Source organism: Belonocnema kinseyi, chromosome 4 (assembly GCF_010883055.1).
Source record: "Belonocnema kinseyi isolate 2016_QV_RU_SX_M_011 chromosome 4, B_treatae_v1, whole genome shotgun sequence".
Taxonomy (NCBI): Eukaryota; Metazoa; Arthropoda; class Insecta; order Hymenoptera; family Cynipidae; genus Belonocnema; species Belonocnema kinseyi.
Window position 1 is genome coordinate 10,820,616 of NC_046660.1, and position 18,190 is coordinate 10,838,805.

General features: G+C 28.4%; 1 protein-coding gene across 2 annotated transcripts in view; it reads left to right on the forward strand.

The window, feature by feature from the left end:
- LOC117171944 (metal transporter CNNM4) overlaps positions 1–18,190 on the forward strand; it is a 106,477-nt gene that overhangs the window by 14,589 nt on the left and 73,698 nt on the right. For both annotated transcript variants that reach the window (XM_033359619.1, XM_033359620.1), the window contains exon 2: positions 7,549–7,840. In XM_033359619.1, the coding sequence (XP_033215510.1) occupies positions 7,549–7,840 (292 nt within the window). The remainder of the gene's footprint in view (positions 1–7,548; positions 7,841–18,190) is intronic.

An 18,190-nucleotide genomic window follows, 5' to 3' on the forward strand; every position in this document is an offset into this window, starting at 1 on the left:
GTTTTGGTTGAAAAATAATCTTCTTGTTTGAAAATTTATCTTTCTGGTTAAAAATTCAAGTGTTCTAGTTTATTGTTTATCATTTCAGTGGAAAATTTATCTTTTTCATTAAACGTAAAACTACTTGGTTGAAAGTTAAATAATTTTGCCAAAACTTCAATTTTTTGGTTAAAAATTAATCTATTCCAGTAAGGGATTCATAATTTTAATTGAAAATTCATCACTTTCTTTGAAACTTTAAATAAAACTCCATTTTTTGTTAAAAATGTATCCTTTTTAGTTTAAAATTCAACTATTTGTTGATGACCTATAATTTAATAAAAAAATATCCGGCAAAAATAGAGATAATTTTTTTCCCAATGAACAAAATATAATTCCTTAATTAAAAAATTGCAAATACACGAATAAAATCGAGTCGGGCATGGTAGTCCCCTTCAATAAATATCTGGAGAAGTCATCTTCATATTAAAATCATTCAATCATTCCTATCTTATTAAAATTAAGATTAACGCCTTAGTTAAGGCTGATTTCTACACTGTTATACATTTTTATATAATCCTGATAACAAAGTAGTATATCTTACGTTTTTTAAAAATATGGACTCATTATTGCCAAGTAATAATTCTTACTCAATACAGGTGATATTATTGCGCAATAATTATGTAATTTTATGCGAATAGTAATAATTTTGTATGATTAGAAAATTTCCTGCCAAAGATATTTTATCGCTTTAGAGTTTGGAGGTTGTCTTTTTCTTCTTTACTCTTTTTTCCTTACTTATTTTAAAAAATAGGATAGATACATTTGAGTGTGTTGTCCAGATATGATTCTTGTTTTTTTAAAAAAGAATTTCGTAGTTGAATTTAAATGTTAAACGTTAAAGAAGAATTAAGGTTTTTATTTAGTTTGAAATAAATAAATAAAATAATAAAATATAATATAATAAATAAAGTATCAGCAAGTTTTGAAAAATTGTGAAAATTAATTCACTTCAGATTCGTGTTCAAAGTTGTTTATTTTCCACATTTACGACCGCTTGAAACAAAGTGTTCACCCCTATTTTCAAGAATATTTAATTCCGGGAAGTCATGTCACAAACTCAAGAGACCAGGTTTCGGATTCTATCCCCTATTTCTTGTTATATCACTAAAAAAATATTTTCTGGGAAAGTTCTCTGGATTTTCTTAAATGAAAATACAAATAGAAATTTATAACTGTCTGAATAGAATATTATTCGAAATTGAAGTTAAGATAATTTTACTAAATTTTTAGTTGATTGAATAATTATAAAGTTTTTGAAAATAAGCTTATATATATTTTTAATTTAATCCAAAAGAAACCTTTTATTTAACATTTCAGAAAAATTATTTAAAATTAACTTCAATGTTTATTTAAACTATTTCTCTGTAATTTATAAATGATCAAATTTTCTAATTATTTATCGAAGAAACAAATTTTTTTGGTTAAAACTTTTATTAATCACTTGAACATTTAATTATTTTATTGAAATTTCTAGTTTTGTTAAAAAAGGAAGAAATAATTTTGTTTAATTGAAGCTTTTTTGAAATAAAATTATTATTTTCTGGATGAAGAGTCATATTTTTAATTAAAAAGTTATTTTGTTCAAATTTTAACAATCTTGTTAAAAATTCATACAATCAGTTCTAAAATGTATTGTTTCGGGTTGAAAATTTAACGGGGTTTTTTATACTATTTTGGTAGAAAGTTTTGAACATGGTACAATTTGGTTTAAAAAAATGTTCTCTTTTGACTGAAAAATCTTTCTAGGTTAAAAATTCAACGGTTTTGCTAAAAATTTCAACTTTGTTTTTAAAATATCATATTTTCTGTTTGAAAATTGAACTGTTTTGTAGAAAACTCGTATTTTTTGTTTAAAAATTCAATAATTTGGTTGAAATTACTTCTTGTTTTTGACTGAAAAATGTTTATTGGTAGAAAATTAATCTCTGGTAGGAATTTAGTATTTGTTGTTAGAAATTTAACTATTTTGGTAGAAAGTTCAGCTACCTTGTTGAAAATTAACTTTTTTTTTAAATTCATTTTTGTTAGGTTTGGAAATTTACCTGTATTATAGAATATTTGTCGTTTTGTTTTTAAAATTCAATAATTTGTTTGACATTTTTTTCTGCTCTGGAAAATTTTTCTTGGCTGAAAATTTGTCTTTTTTTCATTAATTTACTTTTTTTTAATTTTAATTTCAACTATATTTTTCGTTGATAATTCATCCTTTTTGGTTGGAAATTCCACTATTATAAAATTCTTCTTGGTTGAAAAATCATCATTCTGGACGAGAAGTTAACTATTTTGTTGAACACTTATTTTCTTAACGAATTAAACTGTTTTTTATTTGAAATAAAAATGTTTTTGGATTGAATCAACTATTACATTTTTTCTTCAAAATTCGAATTTTTTGGTTGAAAATGAACTTTACAGGTTCAAAATGAAACTATTTTGTAGAAGCGTCGTCTCTTTTGGAAAATATTTAATATTTTTTGGTTAAAATGCAACGGGTTAAAAATTAATCTTTCTCGTTAAAAAGTTAAATACTTGTTTTAAAGTTAAACGTATTTTTAATAAGAATATATATTTTTTTCTTGTGAAAATGTAAGTCGATTGTTTAGACAATTATTATTTTTGGTTTGAAAATTTAACAAGTTTGTTAAAAAGTAAATATTTTTCTTTGTAGAAAATGCAACTCCGCTAAAAAATTCATCTTTTCGGTTAAAAATTCAACCAGTTTGGTAAAAAGTTAAAGTGTTTCTGTGAAAATTATGGTTGTATGTTTTGTTAACAATTAATATTTTTGCTTTAATAATTCAAATATTTCGTAAAAAATTTGTATTCTTTGTTTAAAAATTCAACAATTTGTGTCAAGTTTTATTTGCTGGGTGGAAAAATGTTTGTAGGATGAAATTTAAAAAAAAATTAATTTCTTTGTTTTAAATTTCGAATAAAAATACAAATTTGTAACCAACTGAATGAAATATTATCCAAATTAAAATGTAGATAGTTTAACTATTTTTACTAGGTTTAATAATTATTTGTAAGTATTTGTTGGAGTTAAAATTAAGGAAACTCGTTTTTTAACCCGACTTTTGTAACATTATGAGCTGAGAATTAGTCGAAATAACTCAGTACTTTAGAATGTTCGCACGAGATAACTCATATCGATATATGGTCGGGCTGACCAACCACAGTTCACCGCATAATTTTTTGTATCTCTTGCTTGTATCAGCCTCGATTCGATTATAATTTTCAATTATCTCTTGTTTATAACACTTTAAGGAGAAATAACAGTACATTCTTTTCTACCCGTGAATCCAGTTTTTTTTTTTTTTTTTTTTTAATTTTATTAGAAAAGCTTGTATCAAATCACTTTGAATGTTACTTGAGTTGATATTAAATATTAGAGATGGAACGAGCGTGACATTTTTTGTAAGGGACATTTCCATAGTTTTAAATTTAAATTTGAGACCTTCAACCAATTTTTCATTTACCCTGACCGTTATATTTATCATCCAGGTTGAATTATAAAGCAAAGAAATTAATGTTAAAAAAAATATCGTTCTTAAACCAAAAAGAATAATTTCTTAACAAAAAAAATGCAGAAAGAAATGCATGAATTTTAAACAAAACAGTTACAATTTTAACTAAAAAACTTCATGTTCAACAAAAAATTCAATTTGTAACTAAGCGATCGTACATATATTACGTAACGCGTTTTTCTTTTGTTTATATTGTTGTGTAGTTGTTGAATTTTTAACTTAAAAAACTTAATTTTTAAAAACAAAAAAAATCTATTTTCAACTACAGTGGTGAATTTTCAACCATAAAGATTAATTTTCCACAAATTTATTTATAAATTTTTAGTTCATCAACTCGCCAAACAATGAATTTAAAAATTATAAACTTTGAAATTGTAACATTTGAAAACTGGGTATTTTGCCAAATAGATCATAAATTCTAAATTTATCAAGTCCTCCAAAAAATGTTAGAATTGCAAAATTTCCCACATTTAACATATTGTTTTTTTTTTTAATTTGTACATTCGCAAGTTTTCACGTTTTTTATATAAATTATAAATTTTTCAAGTCGCCAAGCGATCAATTTCAAAAATACCGCTTTTACCAAATTTGCAATTCTAAAACTTCAAAAATTGGTTCTCTGCAAATTTATTTTAAGAATGGTTGCTACTCAAAATACTTTAGGTGCTCAAACTTGAACTATTTTTATTTTGGACAGAAATAGTAATAAGTATCTCGATTTAATTATTAATTAACTAGTTTTTAGAAAAGGGCATATTATTGATTAGGAGAAAGATTGTAAACATATCAAAATTGTTAATTAAAGAAATTTTACTGTGTTTCCTTCCTGAAAAAATGTTTTTTTTTGTTTGGTTACAAATTTGCCTATGTCGTTAAAAATTTGTTATTCTTGTTTTGCTGGAAATTCATTTTTTTAACTAAAAATTTCCCTATTCTATTTTTGTCGAAATCTACTTGAATAATTCAAGTATTTAGTTAATCATTCATGCATTTTGTTAAAAATTAATCATTTCTTTGGTTGAAAATTCTTTACTTTTTTAATTTAAAATTAATATTTTTAGCTGAAAATTTAACTATTCTATTTTTTGGTAAACATGGGTCTTTTTGTAGGAAATTAATCTTTTTGTATACAAATTCAACTGTCTAATTAAAAATTAACTTGGTTTGGTTGAAAATGAACTTTTTTGTTGAAAAGGCACATTTTGGTGTTGAAAAATTCATCTGTTCTGAAGAAAATTCGTACTTCCCAAAAATTAAACAAGTTGTTTGAAGTTTGAATTACTTTATTAAAAACAATTCATCAGTTGAAGGTTCATAATTTTAAGTAAAAATTCATTAATTTGGTGTTAAAGTGTAGCTATTTTGTTGCATTTTTTTATTGAAAATTAATTATTCTTTGCTTGAAAATTTTAATTTCTTGTATAAAATTCGTCTTTTTCTTTTCAAAATTCAACAATTTGGTAAAAATAAATTTACACTGGGTGGTAGAAAATTCAACTTTTTTCTAGAAAATTCGTTTTTTTTTATGTATTAAAAATTATTTTTCCCAGTGAAAATTAATCTTCTGGTTAAAAATGTAATTATTTCGTTAAAAAATCAACTGGTTTGTAGAAATCTTGCCTTTTTGGCTTGAAGATTCAACATTTTGGATGTAATTTTTTTTCTTCAATGAATGAAAAATCTTTCGTTAATTCATATCTTGTTAAAAATTGGTCTTTTTTATTTGAAAATTTATCTCTTTTAATGTAAATGTCATATTTCTTGGTTAAAAATACAACTGTGGATGGAAAATAAATCTATTTTGGTTGATGATTCCACTATTTTTTTGAAAATTCATCTTTTTGGTTCTTTTCAACTGTTTTTTTATTTAAAATGAAAATCTTTCCTTAGTTGAAATATCAACTATTAAATTTTTGATTGAGAATTCATCATTGTTTTTTGAAATTTCTACTACTTTGGTAATTACTAAATAAAAAATAATTAAATCACTAGTTTGGTACTTCAGAAGAAAGAATAATTGAACATTATTTAAAAAGAATATTTTATATTATATATTTTTCTGTATTATTTTGTTTTACAAGCAATTGTATAGCTTTTATAATAATAATAATAAATCCTGTACAATTGCTTATAAAAACAGGGTGGCCGCTGGACCGGGAAACCAGGAAATCACATTGAATTTTTTTTTATCGGTAATTTTACAAATTTGTAGAAGAAAAATTGGTCCAATTTCGATTTCAACAGTTTTTAAATAATTAGTTGAATTGTTATGTTTTTCAATTATGCTATTATTTAGATTACAATACGTAATTCAAAATTTCCTTACTTTACAAATTTTCCATTCAAAATTTTTATCTTTAAACTTACACTTTTAATTTAAAGAATTTTTTAATGCTTTCTTAAAGACTTGAACAAATAACAAATAAAAGCCTTTGATGTTGAAAATTTGGGATAAAAACATTTTTATTTCTTAAATAATTTTTTTTTAAATTTATCTATACTTTAAGTAATAAAAAGTGAACAAAAACGATTCGACAAAAAGATTTTAAATCAGTTCAAAATTGAAGAATTTTCATATTTTAACGTTAAAATTAAACGGGTTCAATTTGAAGGGCTTAGTCATTAAACAAATGTGAACGTGGGACTAAAAGTTTATAAACTATTTTGAACTTAAAAATAACTTCATAATAATATATTCTTAATTAAAGGATTTTATTAAATTTAACATATTGTTTCAGTCTAAAATATTCAAATTTTAACCCACTCAATTTGAAATTTTTATTAAAAAAAAAGATTAATTATTGAATATTTAGCAATATTTGAATTTTTATTTAAGACAAGTAAATTGAAACCAATTATTTAAAATTAAAAAACTTTAAATGAATTTTCTGACATAGAAAACCTGGAGTCGTTAAAATTTCGAAGAGCTTTTAAATTTTGAACGTTAAAATTTTAATTGTTGTATTTGAAAAATGCTTAATTTGTAAGTGAAATTTTGATGTATAATTTACAAATGAACATTTGTATGAAAAATTTGAGTAATTCTAAGAGATTATTAGGAGTTTTAAAAAGATTAAAAATTATACAAATTTTATAAATGAAAAGTTATTTTTAATTTTCCTAGGAATCTTAAGAAAAATTTTTTATTAATCTGATGCCTTTCACAATTCTTAAAAAGAATCTAATTTTTTTGTTTAAAATCTGCGAAAACCTACATTTTGTTTTATGTTAGACTATCATTTCAAGTTTTACATTAAGTTTGAATCTTTTCAAAACTTCTACATATCTCTTAAAATTACTCAAATTTTGCCTACAAATAAGAAATGTTCAATTGTTATTTATTCATCCAAATTGTAAAGTAACTTTCTAAAATTTGCAGGATTTTCTGAAAATTGTAGAAAAAATTCAATTTATTTTGACAGATATTGAGAAGTTCTGAAAAAAATTCGAAAATTTTTTTAAATTTAAAACAAATTTAAAATGTCTAATTTAAGAAGTGTTCATTTAAAATTTTTTCAATTTTTCAATATTTAATGTTTCTAGTTTAAAATTCCTTAAAATTATATAATTGTGAAAATTTTAAAGTTCATTGATTGATTTTTTAATTTAGAGCATTGAAAATGATAACGTGAATTTATATTTTTTTATATTGGAAAATGTTAGTACCTTTAATTTTATACGCGTAAATTATTGAGCAGTTGACTACAACATTTTTAAATTAAAAACTTTTAAATTTCAATTTTAAATGTGTGGAAAGTGGAAATTTGTTTAGCTTTAGTGTTCCATTTTTTAAATTTCATTGACCGTGAAAAAGGTTTGCGAACCGGGACAAAAACAGGAAATGACCGGGAATTTATTTCGTCGATTAAAACGGCCACCCTGAAAAAGCTTGTTTTTTCTTTTCTGAATATAAAAATAAATGGTTAATCTTGCCCCTTTTTACGGTTTGGCCCATGTTATAAATTGTTTTCCTTATTTTCAGTATACACTCACGTGTACATCGTGAGTATTCAGCGGATGAAAATTTTGGTTTTGATGATCCAATACCCATCGCAAAAACGGAGACAGACATCAGAATAAGGGGTGTCAGGATAGAAACGTCTGAGAAACATACCGAATATGATGATAACGGTGTTCCACACGTTTTAATTAATCGCCAAATAGTGATACGAATATTTGGTACAGGAATTACAGAAGATGTAGAAATTGCATTCACAAATACGCGTGCCAAAAGAGGCGACAAATGTGAGAGTCTGCAGACGGAAAAATACCCTGTAAGTATTTCAAATTAATTAACAACCAAAATTTATCGAAAAAATACGAAAAAGTTTTCTAATTCTTTCGATTTTGTTTAAATTTTTTGCTGATTTAGGAAATATAATATTGATAAATATCAATAAATAATGGAATTTTCCCCTGAAAATCCCCTTTTTGATTTTTGACCCCTTAAAGTTCCCTATATGGAGAATTTTACCGAAACATATGGCCATATTTTATTATTTTAAAATATTTACAATGTTGTGACTTCACACTCTTTTCTACCTTTCCTCCTACTTAAACATTTTCTCGTTTTTTTATTATTAATCCAACCACTTTTAGTTGAAAGTAAATTTTTCTTAATTGAAAAGTCTACTATTATATTTTTTGGTGGAGAATTAATGTTTTTTATTAAAAATTTTATTATCTTGTGTAAATTTTATTATTATATGCTTTCGGCCGATACACGGCATCCCTATGAGAGAGAAGCTATTGCGTATCCGCAATATCGGATACGCAAATTAACTTCTCTCTCTCTCTCTTTCAACTTCTGTTATATTCTCATTTGGTTCAGTGTTTCGAACTTTTCCGTTTTGCTGCTCGGGCTTTTCAGTATTGTGCAATTTCCGATTCGAGGGAAGAAGGTCTTGAAAAGGGTCGCGAAAGTGAAAGTCGTGAAAATTGTGAAAATTCGCCCTTCTCACACAGTGCATTCGAACGACGCCGTCGACAACATTATGACGCCGAGAGTGAGGACGAGAGCATTGCCTCATAAAAAAGGCCCAGATTCAGCTTTAAAACTCAGATCCAGAACCTGCAAAACCAGATTAATTCCTTGACTGGGCTGCTTTCACAAGAAGCTCAACCCCAAGCCGACTCCTGCACTTCGGAGACCTGAAAACTAATATTGATGAAAAGAGGACTATACGACTAGCTAAGAAGGAGCGCCTGATTCCTTACAGCATTTCAATTGTCCGGAGTGGAGGGACTAAGATTTTTGAACACTTTGAGGGATTTTATCGCTTCTCCCAGTTTCACCGATCTAAAGGTAAATGAAGAACTTTGTCACCTTGATAGAAAAAAGGATCCTTTCTTAGCGACTGATAGGGTCCTCGCCGGTTTGTCCAATGCGTTTCTTGAGCAGAAGGAACTTTTGAAATCGAGTCTACAATCCATCATCGACGGGTCTTTCTCGAAACCGGATATCCTCAATCCTGATACACTGTTTAACAGTTTCGAATCTCTCTTTGGTCCGGGATTTCAGATCCAGAAAAACTTCGACCAGATCATACAAGTAATTTGTGGCAAGAGAGCACAGTGCATAGAGGCCAGAAGAGAGCATCTTCTTTCCGAGCTACGAAATAAGAACGTCCAGATGGCTCTTCGCAAGGTTCCACCCAGTTCCGAATACGTTTTTAATAAGGGCGATCTCTCTGTTTTAATCCAATCTTTAGGTGGCTCTCAAAATTGGTTAAACGCGCCAGCTTACACAACCTCAAAAAAGAGTTATAAAGGAGACGATGCCTCTCGTAACTCATTCTTTTCTCGAGTGGCTCAAACTTCAGCGGGACCATCACTGTCTTCTAGATCTAATTTCGTTTCCCGCCGGAACAGTGCAAACACTAGAGGCGCATTTCGAAGGCCGCAGTATAATCCTAAAACTTCTGGCTCCTTTCGCAAGAAACTAGCTGATGAGTGACAACCAACCAACTCTTGTCTTCTCAGGGTGCCAATTGTCACTTTTCAAAGAGAGATGGAGAGACATGGGTGCCCCGCCAAACATTCTGAAGTTTATCTCTGGCGTCCGAATCCCCTTAATCTCGAGACCAAACCTTCTGGCAAATTGGAAACGCTCCAGGTTCTCCACGAATCTATCTTCACAGATGTGTCAGGAAATAGAGGTCCTAAAGAAGCAGAAAGTAGTGGAGCTTCCACCACATCCAGGCCCAAGCTTCATCTCGAGAATGTTCCTCCTACAGAAGAGCAGGGGAGGACTCAGGCCGATTTTCGACTTACGAGGCCTCAACAAACAGGTCAAGGTAAGCAAATTCCAACTTTTCTCTCATCTAGAGGTTCCAGATTTCCTCCAAGATGGAGACTGGATGACTCGCATGGACTTGTCCCTAGCCTTCCTCCACGTACCGATAGCGCACTCTTCTCCTACGACTTTCTCCTCGTCTCTCAAGACAGGAGCAAACTGAAAACACAAATCCTCGAGGCAGTGAAACTGCTGGAACTTCTAAGCTGGAAAATCAATCGGGACAAATGCGTTCTGAACCTTGTTCAGGAGATAGAATTCCTGGGCATTCTTTGGAATACCAGAGACAACCTCATAAACCTTCCGCAAAAGAAGGCTCAGAAAATTTTGTTACTGTCCCGAAGATTCATCTTCCAAGGACACTGCTCATTGAAGGATCTTCAACGCCTACTGGGTCAGCTAAATTTTGCCAATTTCGTCGTGCACAGAGGGCGACTTCATTGCCGCCACCTTCAAAGATTCTTGACCAAATTCTGACAACGCAGACCACGGCAGAAGATCGCAGTTACTCCTCAGGTGATCCAGGAGCTGACGTAGTGGCAGACAGCCATGTCTTTTTCCGCCCCTTTATACAAAGCAGCCATAACGAACTTTCTTACGAACGACGCTGAAGATACAGGTTGGGGAGCCCAGCTCGACGGTCTCCACATGTCCGGACCATGGACCGAGATCCAGGAAAGCTAGCATTCCAACAAAAAAGAAATTTTCGCAGTTCACGCCGCTATAGACAGGATGTCTTTTCAACTTCGGAACGCTCACATCTTACTGCAGACGAACAACCGCACTCTCATAGCTTACGTCCAGAAGGAAGGAGGCACAAGGTCCCTTTAAATCCTGGACCAAACCTATCAACTTCTCAACACTCTGGACAGAAACATCACCCTCTCTGCGGTGTATCTACCAGGAAGATACAACAGTATTGCGGACCGACTGTCGAGGGTAAAACCCTGGGCAATGAAGAGAATCTTCGCAGAATGGGGCGTTCCAGGCGTCGATTTCTTTGCGTCAGCAAGGTCAGCAGTAGTTAAGCAATACGTATCGCGAGACTGCAAAGATCGTTACGACTTATTTATAGACGCCTTCAGTCAGCCATGGCACTGCAAGCTCGTATGGCTCTTCCCACCACCCTGCCTCATACCCAGAGTTCTCGCTCACCTGAACAAGTGCAAAGGACAATTCCTCCTAGTAGCGCCAAAGTGGAAACAGACCTTCTGGATGTCCGATTTATCGAGCAGGAGCAAGGAACCGCCACTAACGATTCAGAACCTAGAGTGCTCCCTGATCGAAACAACTACGAACCAGTCTCCTCAGCAAGTGGAACGTCTCACACCCCAGGTTTAGAGAATCGGGTGTGGCAGGAACTCGTTAGAGATTGGTCCCCTAAGGAACAAGAATTCTTCCGAAACAGCTGGAGACATTCAACCCTCGAGACCTATAAGGCTGCGATCCGTAGATGGCTTCGCTGGTCTTAGAAGATGGGGGTCAACCCAAAATCTCCACAAGGTCAAAACGTATCCAGATTTCTAGCGGACTTGTCAATTACCGAAGGTCTATCCTATAACACAATTCTCCTTCATAGAGCTGTCATCACTACCTTCTGTGCTGTTGGACCTGCCTCAAACGTATCTACTGAGTTCTTAGTTCGACAACCCCTCAAGGCTATCTCGATTGCTAGGCCTCGTGAGATCAAATCCCCTATCTGGGATGCTCAGAATCTTCTCATCTGGCTAGCCAAACCTACAGATATCGTATCTTTATTTGAGATTTCCATACGGACAGCAGCCCTACTCCTATTAGCTTCTGGACGGCTGAATTCACGATCTAACACTTTTAAGAATTTCAAAAGTTGAAGGATTTCCAAGCACCCGAATGTATGGCTATGTCCTATCACATGGATCAGGCCAATGCTTAAAAGGTTACAGGAAAGAAGAAAAGACTCCAAAGTCGATGATCTTTTCATAACCATTTATGGAAACGTTAAGCCTGCGTCTAGAACTGGTATCACTAATTGGATCAGATCAGTCCTCAAGGAAGCCGGAATAGATGCCTTGCCAGGAAGCATTCGTTCAGCGATAGCCTCACGAAGTTGGCTCGATGACCTCCCTGTACAGAACATTCTAGACCGTGGTAACTGGAGATGCACCGAAACCTTTAAGAAACATCATTACCGTGAAGTTTCAAATGACAATCAGCTCGATCCTAGTTTATCTTTTCCGAAGTTTACTCCTATTTAAATAAATGCTGAAGATTAGTCTAAAAATTATGAGTTTATGTTTACGAATCGCCTCAGTTAAGGTCAAGTTTCATATTTCTTCTTTACTTGTTTACGTTATGGTTTAACCATTTTTGTTCAACAATGCAGAATTCTATCTTCTATCAATAAACAATAATAAATATATATTAAAGTGTTTCTACGAAACTAATCAACCCTTTCAAATCATCACATAGCGTTGAGTTCACTAGTAGATAACAAACACGTCTCTCATCGGGTTGGCGTGTATCAGCCGGAAGCATATAATACGCGTTTTGTTGTAATTCAAAACGCTAGCATTTTGTCGAAAATTCAACGATTTTTTAAAGAAGCCTTTCTTTTAAGTTGAAAATGCAAGTGTGTTGTTAAGCATTCATCTTTTTGGCTTCAAAATTAAACAATTCGAATTAAATTCTTTTTCTTTCTCGATTGGAAAATTTTTATTTTTTGAAAATGCCACTCTTTTACTCCAAAATTGTCGTTTTGTTTTAAAAATGAACCTCTTTTTGATATAAATTTATTCTTTTTTAGTTAAAAATACATCTGTTTTTTTGTTGTTTTTTTTTGTAGAAGATTCAACTATTTTGTTGAAAATTCAACCCTTTTCTTACGAATTTATCTGTTTTTGTTGAGGATTCAAGTATTTTTTCGAGAATTCGTCTATTTTAATTGAAATATGAATCTTACGAATCTTTTTTGGTTGAAAATTCAACTTTTTTAATTGAACTTTCGTCGTTTTGGATAGTAAATTTAACTTTTTTTGTTGAAAGTTTAATTTTACTTTTAATTTTAATTACCTTTTTTTCTTGACTGGAAAAACTTTCTTGGTTGAAAATTCAATTATTCTTGCATATTTCTATTATTGTTTTCAAAATTGAGCTCTTTTGACAGAAATATAATCTGTTTTATTTAAATTTTTATTATTTGATCGGTCAACTGCTTGTTTGAAAATTCTTGGTTAAACTTTGAACTCTTTCATTGAAAATTCAACTATTTGGTTGAAAATAATTTTTTTTTCTCAAATTCATATTTTCGTGTTCAAAATTTAACTGTTTTCTAGAAAATTTATTTATTTATTTTTACTTAAAAATTCCACAATTTGGTTTAAATCTTTTTTCTTTCTTGTCTGAAAAATATGTTTGGTTTAAAAATTCTTTCTTGGCTATACATTCAACAATTTACGTAAAAAATTGAAAATGAACTTTTTCGTTTAAAATTCATATTTGTGGAATGAAATTTAAAGATTTGTGATTCAAACGAAAAAAGGTATACATATTTGGTTTTAAAATCAAATTTTGTATCTAGAAAAGTCGCCCTTTTTCTGGGAAATTAAAAAATTTGTTTAAAATTCTTTTTCTTCCTTTACCGGAAAATCTTTGTTTATTGAAAATTCGAATCTTTTTTTGCAAATTCTTCGATTTGATTTGAAGATTCATCTCTTTTGGTAGAAATTTCGTCTTTTTGGATGAAAATGCGACTTATTTGGTTGAAAATAAATAAATTTTTTCTTTAGGATTCAAATGAACATTTATATTTATTTTCGAATATTTATCTTTGTTGGTTGAAATATCAATTGTACATTTTTAGTTGAGAAATTCATCTTTTTTGTTGAACTTTCATCGCTTGGGATAGAAAATTGTTTCTTTTTATTTAAAAATTCAACTTTTTTCTTAAATTCATTTTTTTGTTGTTAGACATTTAAATAATTGGATGAAAGTAGAACTACTTTCTAAAAAAATTATTTTTTTGTTAAAGATTCAACTCATAGATTAAAAATGTAAAAATTTGTTTAAATTTAACTTTTTTATGACAAATTTATTTTTTCTGGTTAAAAATGCAGCTGTTTGCTTGCAAATGAATTTATTTTTGTTGAATAATCTATAATTTTATAGAAACTTCAACTGCTTTGTTGATAATTAACTTTTTCGTAGCAAGTTCATATTGTAGGTTTAAAAATTCAACTATTTTGTTAAAACTTCGTCTTTTTGGATCGAAATTTCGACAATTTTGTTCACTTTATTTTGTTTCTTGACTCAAAAAGCTTTCGTGATTTATAATTCGCCTTTTTTATTTTAAGCGTTTATCTTTCTAGGTTGAAAATAGAACTATTTAGTTGAAAAATCAACTTTTTTCTAAAAGTTCGTTTCTTTTGCTTGAAAGTTCAACTATTTGATTCTAAATTCAACTATTTGAGCAGCGACAGAATAAATTTAAAAAATGCTAATTGGTAAACACGATTTATTCTCGGAATTATTAAATTGTTATGATTTAAACACTAGATCAAGTAGAAGTCGTTTCCAATAGATTAAAGAATCCATTCTGATAAATTAAAGCTGCAAAATACCTTAATTATAATAAATAAACTAACAATTTGAGAAAAATCATCGTTTTAGGAGATTAAAGTTCTGATATAGTTTTTTGTTTTATTTTACAAAAATAAAAATGTCTAAATAACTTTGGAATCTTAAGACAATTCTTGAACAATTTCTGTTATTCTTTTGAAATTTTTGAGTCTTTTAAAATCTCTGAAAATCCTTTGAAACCTTTTTCAATATTTCAGCTTAAACGCAATTTATTGTTGACGAGTTAAAAGGATTCAGGGTGGCCGTTTTTATCGAAGAAAAAATTCCCGATAAATGAAATTTAAAAAATCAAACTATATTCTGAACGTTTTTCGATATAAAGTAATTAACAATAAACAACAAATTAAAGCATTCAAAGTCGAACACTTGAATTCCAAATTTTTAAAATTGAAGTTTAAAAGTTTTCAATTCAAAAATTGTGTATTCAAATGATCACAAATTTACACGTATAAAATGGAATGTACTAACACTTTTCAATTAAAAAATGTTAAATGAAATGCAAATAAACTGCAAAATTTATAACTTTTATCAATTATAGAGTTCAAAGATTCAAATTAAGTCCCAAAAATATAAATCCTTGTTAACATTTTCAATAGTCTAAATTAAAGAATCAAGCAATGAAGTTTAAAAAATTTCAAAATTATATTATTTTAAGTAATTTTAAGCTCGACACATTAAAAATTGAAAAATAATTTTTTTAACTTAACAGTTCTTAAATTAGAAGTTAAATAATTTTAATTTTAAATAGTCTAGGCATTCTTTAAAAGCTTTAAAATTTTATTTCAAAATCTTTAGAAATATAGAAGTGGGCTTACATTTTTCCAAATTCAGAATCATTTTAGAATTTTTTTCGGGACTTTTAAATATATTTCAAAATGAATTGAATTTTTTATATAACTTTTAGAAAATCCTGCAAATTAAAAAAAATTTTATTTGAATTTACAAATAGCAGTAGAACACTTTATATTTGTAAAAATATTAGAATAATTTTAAGAGATATTTAGAAGTTTTAAAAAGATTTGAATTAAACTTAGAACTAAAAATAGTTTCAAATACTTATATCCGAATCAAAAATAAATTGTAGATTTCTGCAGATTTCAAACAAAAAATTTAGAATTTTTTTAAGAATTGTGAAAGACTTCAAAAGAATAAAAAATTTCTTAAGATTCTCAGAAAAAATGAAAATGATTTTTCACTTCGAAAAATTATGGAAGATTTTAAGGTTTTTTTTAATTTGCAGTATTTTCAAAAATTGTTGGAAAATTTTGATTAATTTTAAAATATATTTAGTTGTTCTGAAACAAATGTTAACACACTTCGTTTAAATTACTTGAAATAATTTCAAGTTTTAAATTAATTTTGAATCTCTTCAAAACTTGTAAATATCTCTTAAAATTACTCAAATTTTGTCTACAAATAATAAGAGTTCAATTGTTATTTATGCGTCTAAATTTAATGATTTCACTTATAAATTAAACGCTTTTCAAATTCAAAGTTTTCTATGTAAAACAATTCAGTTTGAAATTGTTTTCTTGTAAATATTTGGTTTCAATTTACTCGTCTTAAATAAACAATGAAATATTGTTAAATATTAAATACTCATTCTTTTTCTACATTAAGAAATTTCAAATTAAATGGGATAAAAATTAAATAATTTAGACGCGTAATATTTTTAATTTAATAAAAATCTTGAATTATGACTATATTATTATGGAGTTACTTTTAAGTTGAAAAAAAATGCACGTTTACATTTTTTAATAGTTGAAAAATTAATAGAAATAATATATTAAAGAGTTTACTTATCAAATTTACAGTGAAAAATAATATAAAGGAAGACCAGAAACTTTATAAATCAATTATTGTTCAATTTTTTATATCTTACTTACAGATCCATTTTAAAAATAATTTATTTATTTGCATTTACTGTTGATAAAATAAAACTATTTTTTATCAAAAATTCCCAACTTTAAATGCTTTTAATTTTTAATTGTTTAAATCTTCGAAACTACACTTTAATTATTTTTTAAAGACGGTTAAAATCAAACTTGGGCAGATTTTTTCATATAGTTGAAAGCAGGTCGCAGCTTCCCGTAGACTAATAGAAAAGTGAAACGGACATGTTCTAGGTATCTGTTTACATTATTGAATGTAAACATTCCTAGCTATTAAGTTAACGATCGTGCCGAATTCGAATAGAGCTCATTTATGGCTTTTAACATTTATTTAATCTTCAAACATTGTACTTATTTAAACAATTTTTAGAAATAGTTCTTCTTTAAAGAATACGTTTGATTTATTATGTTGCGTTGTAAATTTACAAGAACGATTAATTATTTAAACAATTTTAATTTAAAAATTAAGAGTTTAACTTTTTTCTATGAGAGAATGTGTTCACGGAGTCAACTAAAATTTCTATGTTGCTTTACAAAAGAATTAATAATTATTTGAATACTTTTAATTAAAAAATTAAGGGTTTGCCCTTTTTCTAAGAGTCACTTTTTTCTATGTTGCTTTGTAAATTCAGAAGAACTATTAATTATTTAAACAATTTTAATTAAAAAATTAAGAGTTTGTCCTTTTTTTTACGAGTCAGTTTGTTTACGGAGTCAACTAAGAAAGTCTATCCGGTGACTCTTTTCTTTATTGCTGTGCAAATTTACAAAAAATATTATTTATTTAAACAATTTTAATTTTTAAATTAAAAGTTTGGCCTTTATTCTACGAATCAATTTGTTTTCGAAGTCAACCAAGAACGCCCATCCGATGACTCTTTTCTAGGTTGCTTTGTAAATTTACAAGAACTATTAATTATTTAAACAATTTTAATTACAAGATTAAGAGTTTGTCCTTTTTTCTACAAGTAAATTTGTTTACGGAGTTAAATAAGAATGTCTATTCTTTATTCTTTTGATTTTTTCCTTTATTTTTGCTTTGCAAATTTACAGAAATACTATTAATTATTTAAATAATTTTACTTAAAAAATTTAAAGTTTGGTCTTTATTCTACAAATAAATTTGATTTCGAACTAAACTAAGAATGTCTATCCGATGACTTTTTTCTATGTTGCTTTGTAAATTCACAAGAACTATTTATTATTTAAACAATTTTAAATAAAAAAATAAGAGTTTGTCCTTTTTTCTACAAGTAAATTTGTTTACGGAGTCGACTAAGAATGTCAATCCGGTGACTCTTTTCTATATTGCTTTGCAAATTTACGAGAACTATTAGTTATTTAAACAATTTTATTTAAAAAATTAAAAGTTTGACGTTTATACTACAAGTTAATTCGTTTTCGAAATCAACTAGGAATGTCCATTCGATGACTCTTTTCTATGTTGCTTTGTAAATTTACAAGAACTCCGTCGTATGCGGTACGCATGCGAAGTCGTGTATAAATAAATGTTATTAAAGTAAAAATGATTATCGTGGTATTTTCGTGAACTTAATTTCCAAATAGAATAATTACAAGGAAAATAGTGGGTCGCGCGCGTAGCGCGCGTAAGAGCTTCTAATTCTTCTGAAAATTCATATAATTCCCGTTTGCCCGGTTCAGCAGCCACACTGTTTTCGATTTAAAAAATCTTTGATTTTAAAAAGTTCTCACTTTTTAAGCCTTTAAGGGCATGTGACACAGCTAAATACCTATATTACCGACCACAGTTTTTCAGTTCACTGAATGTTTTTTTGAACCTGAGAACTTTTTTTGTAAATAAA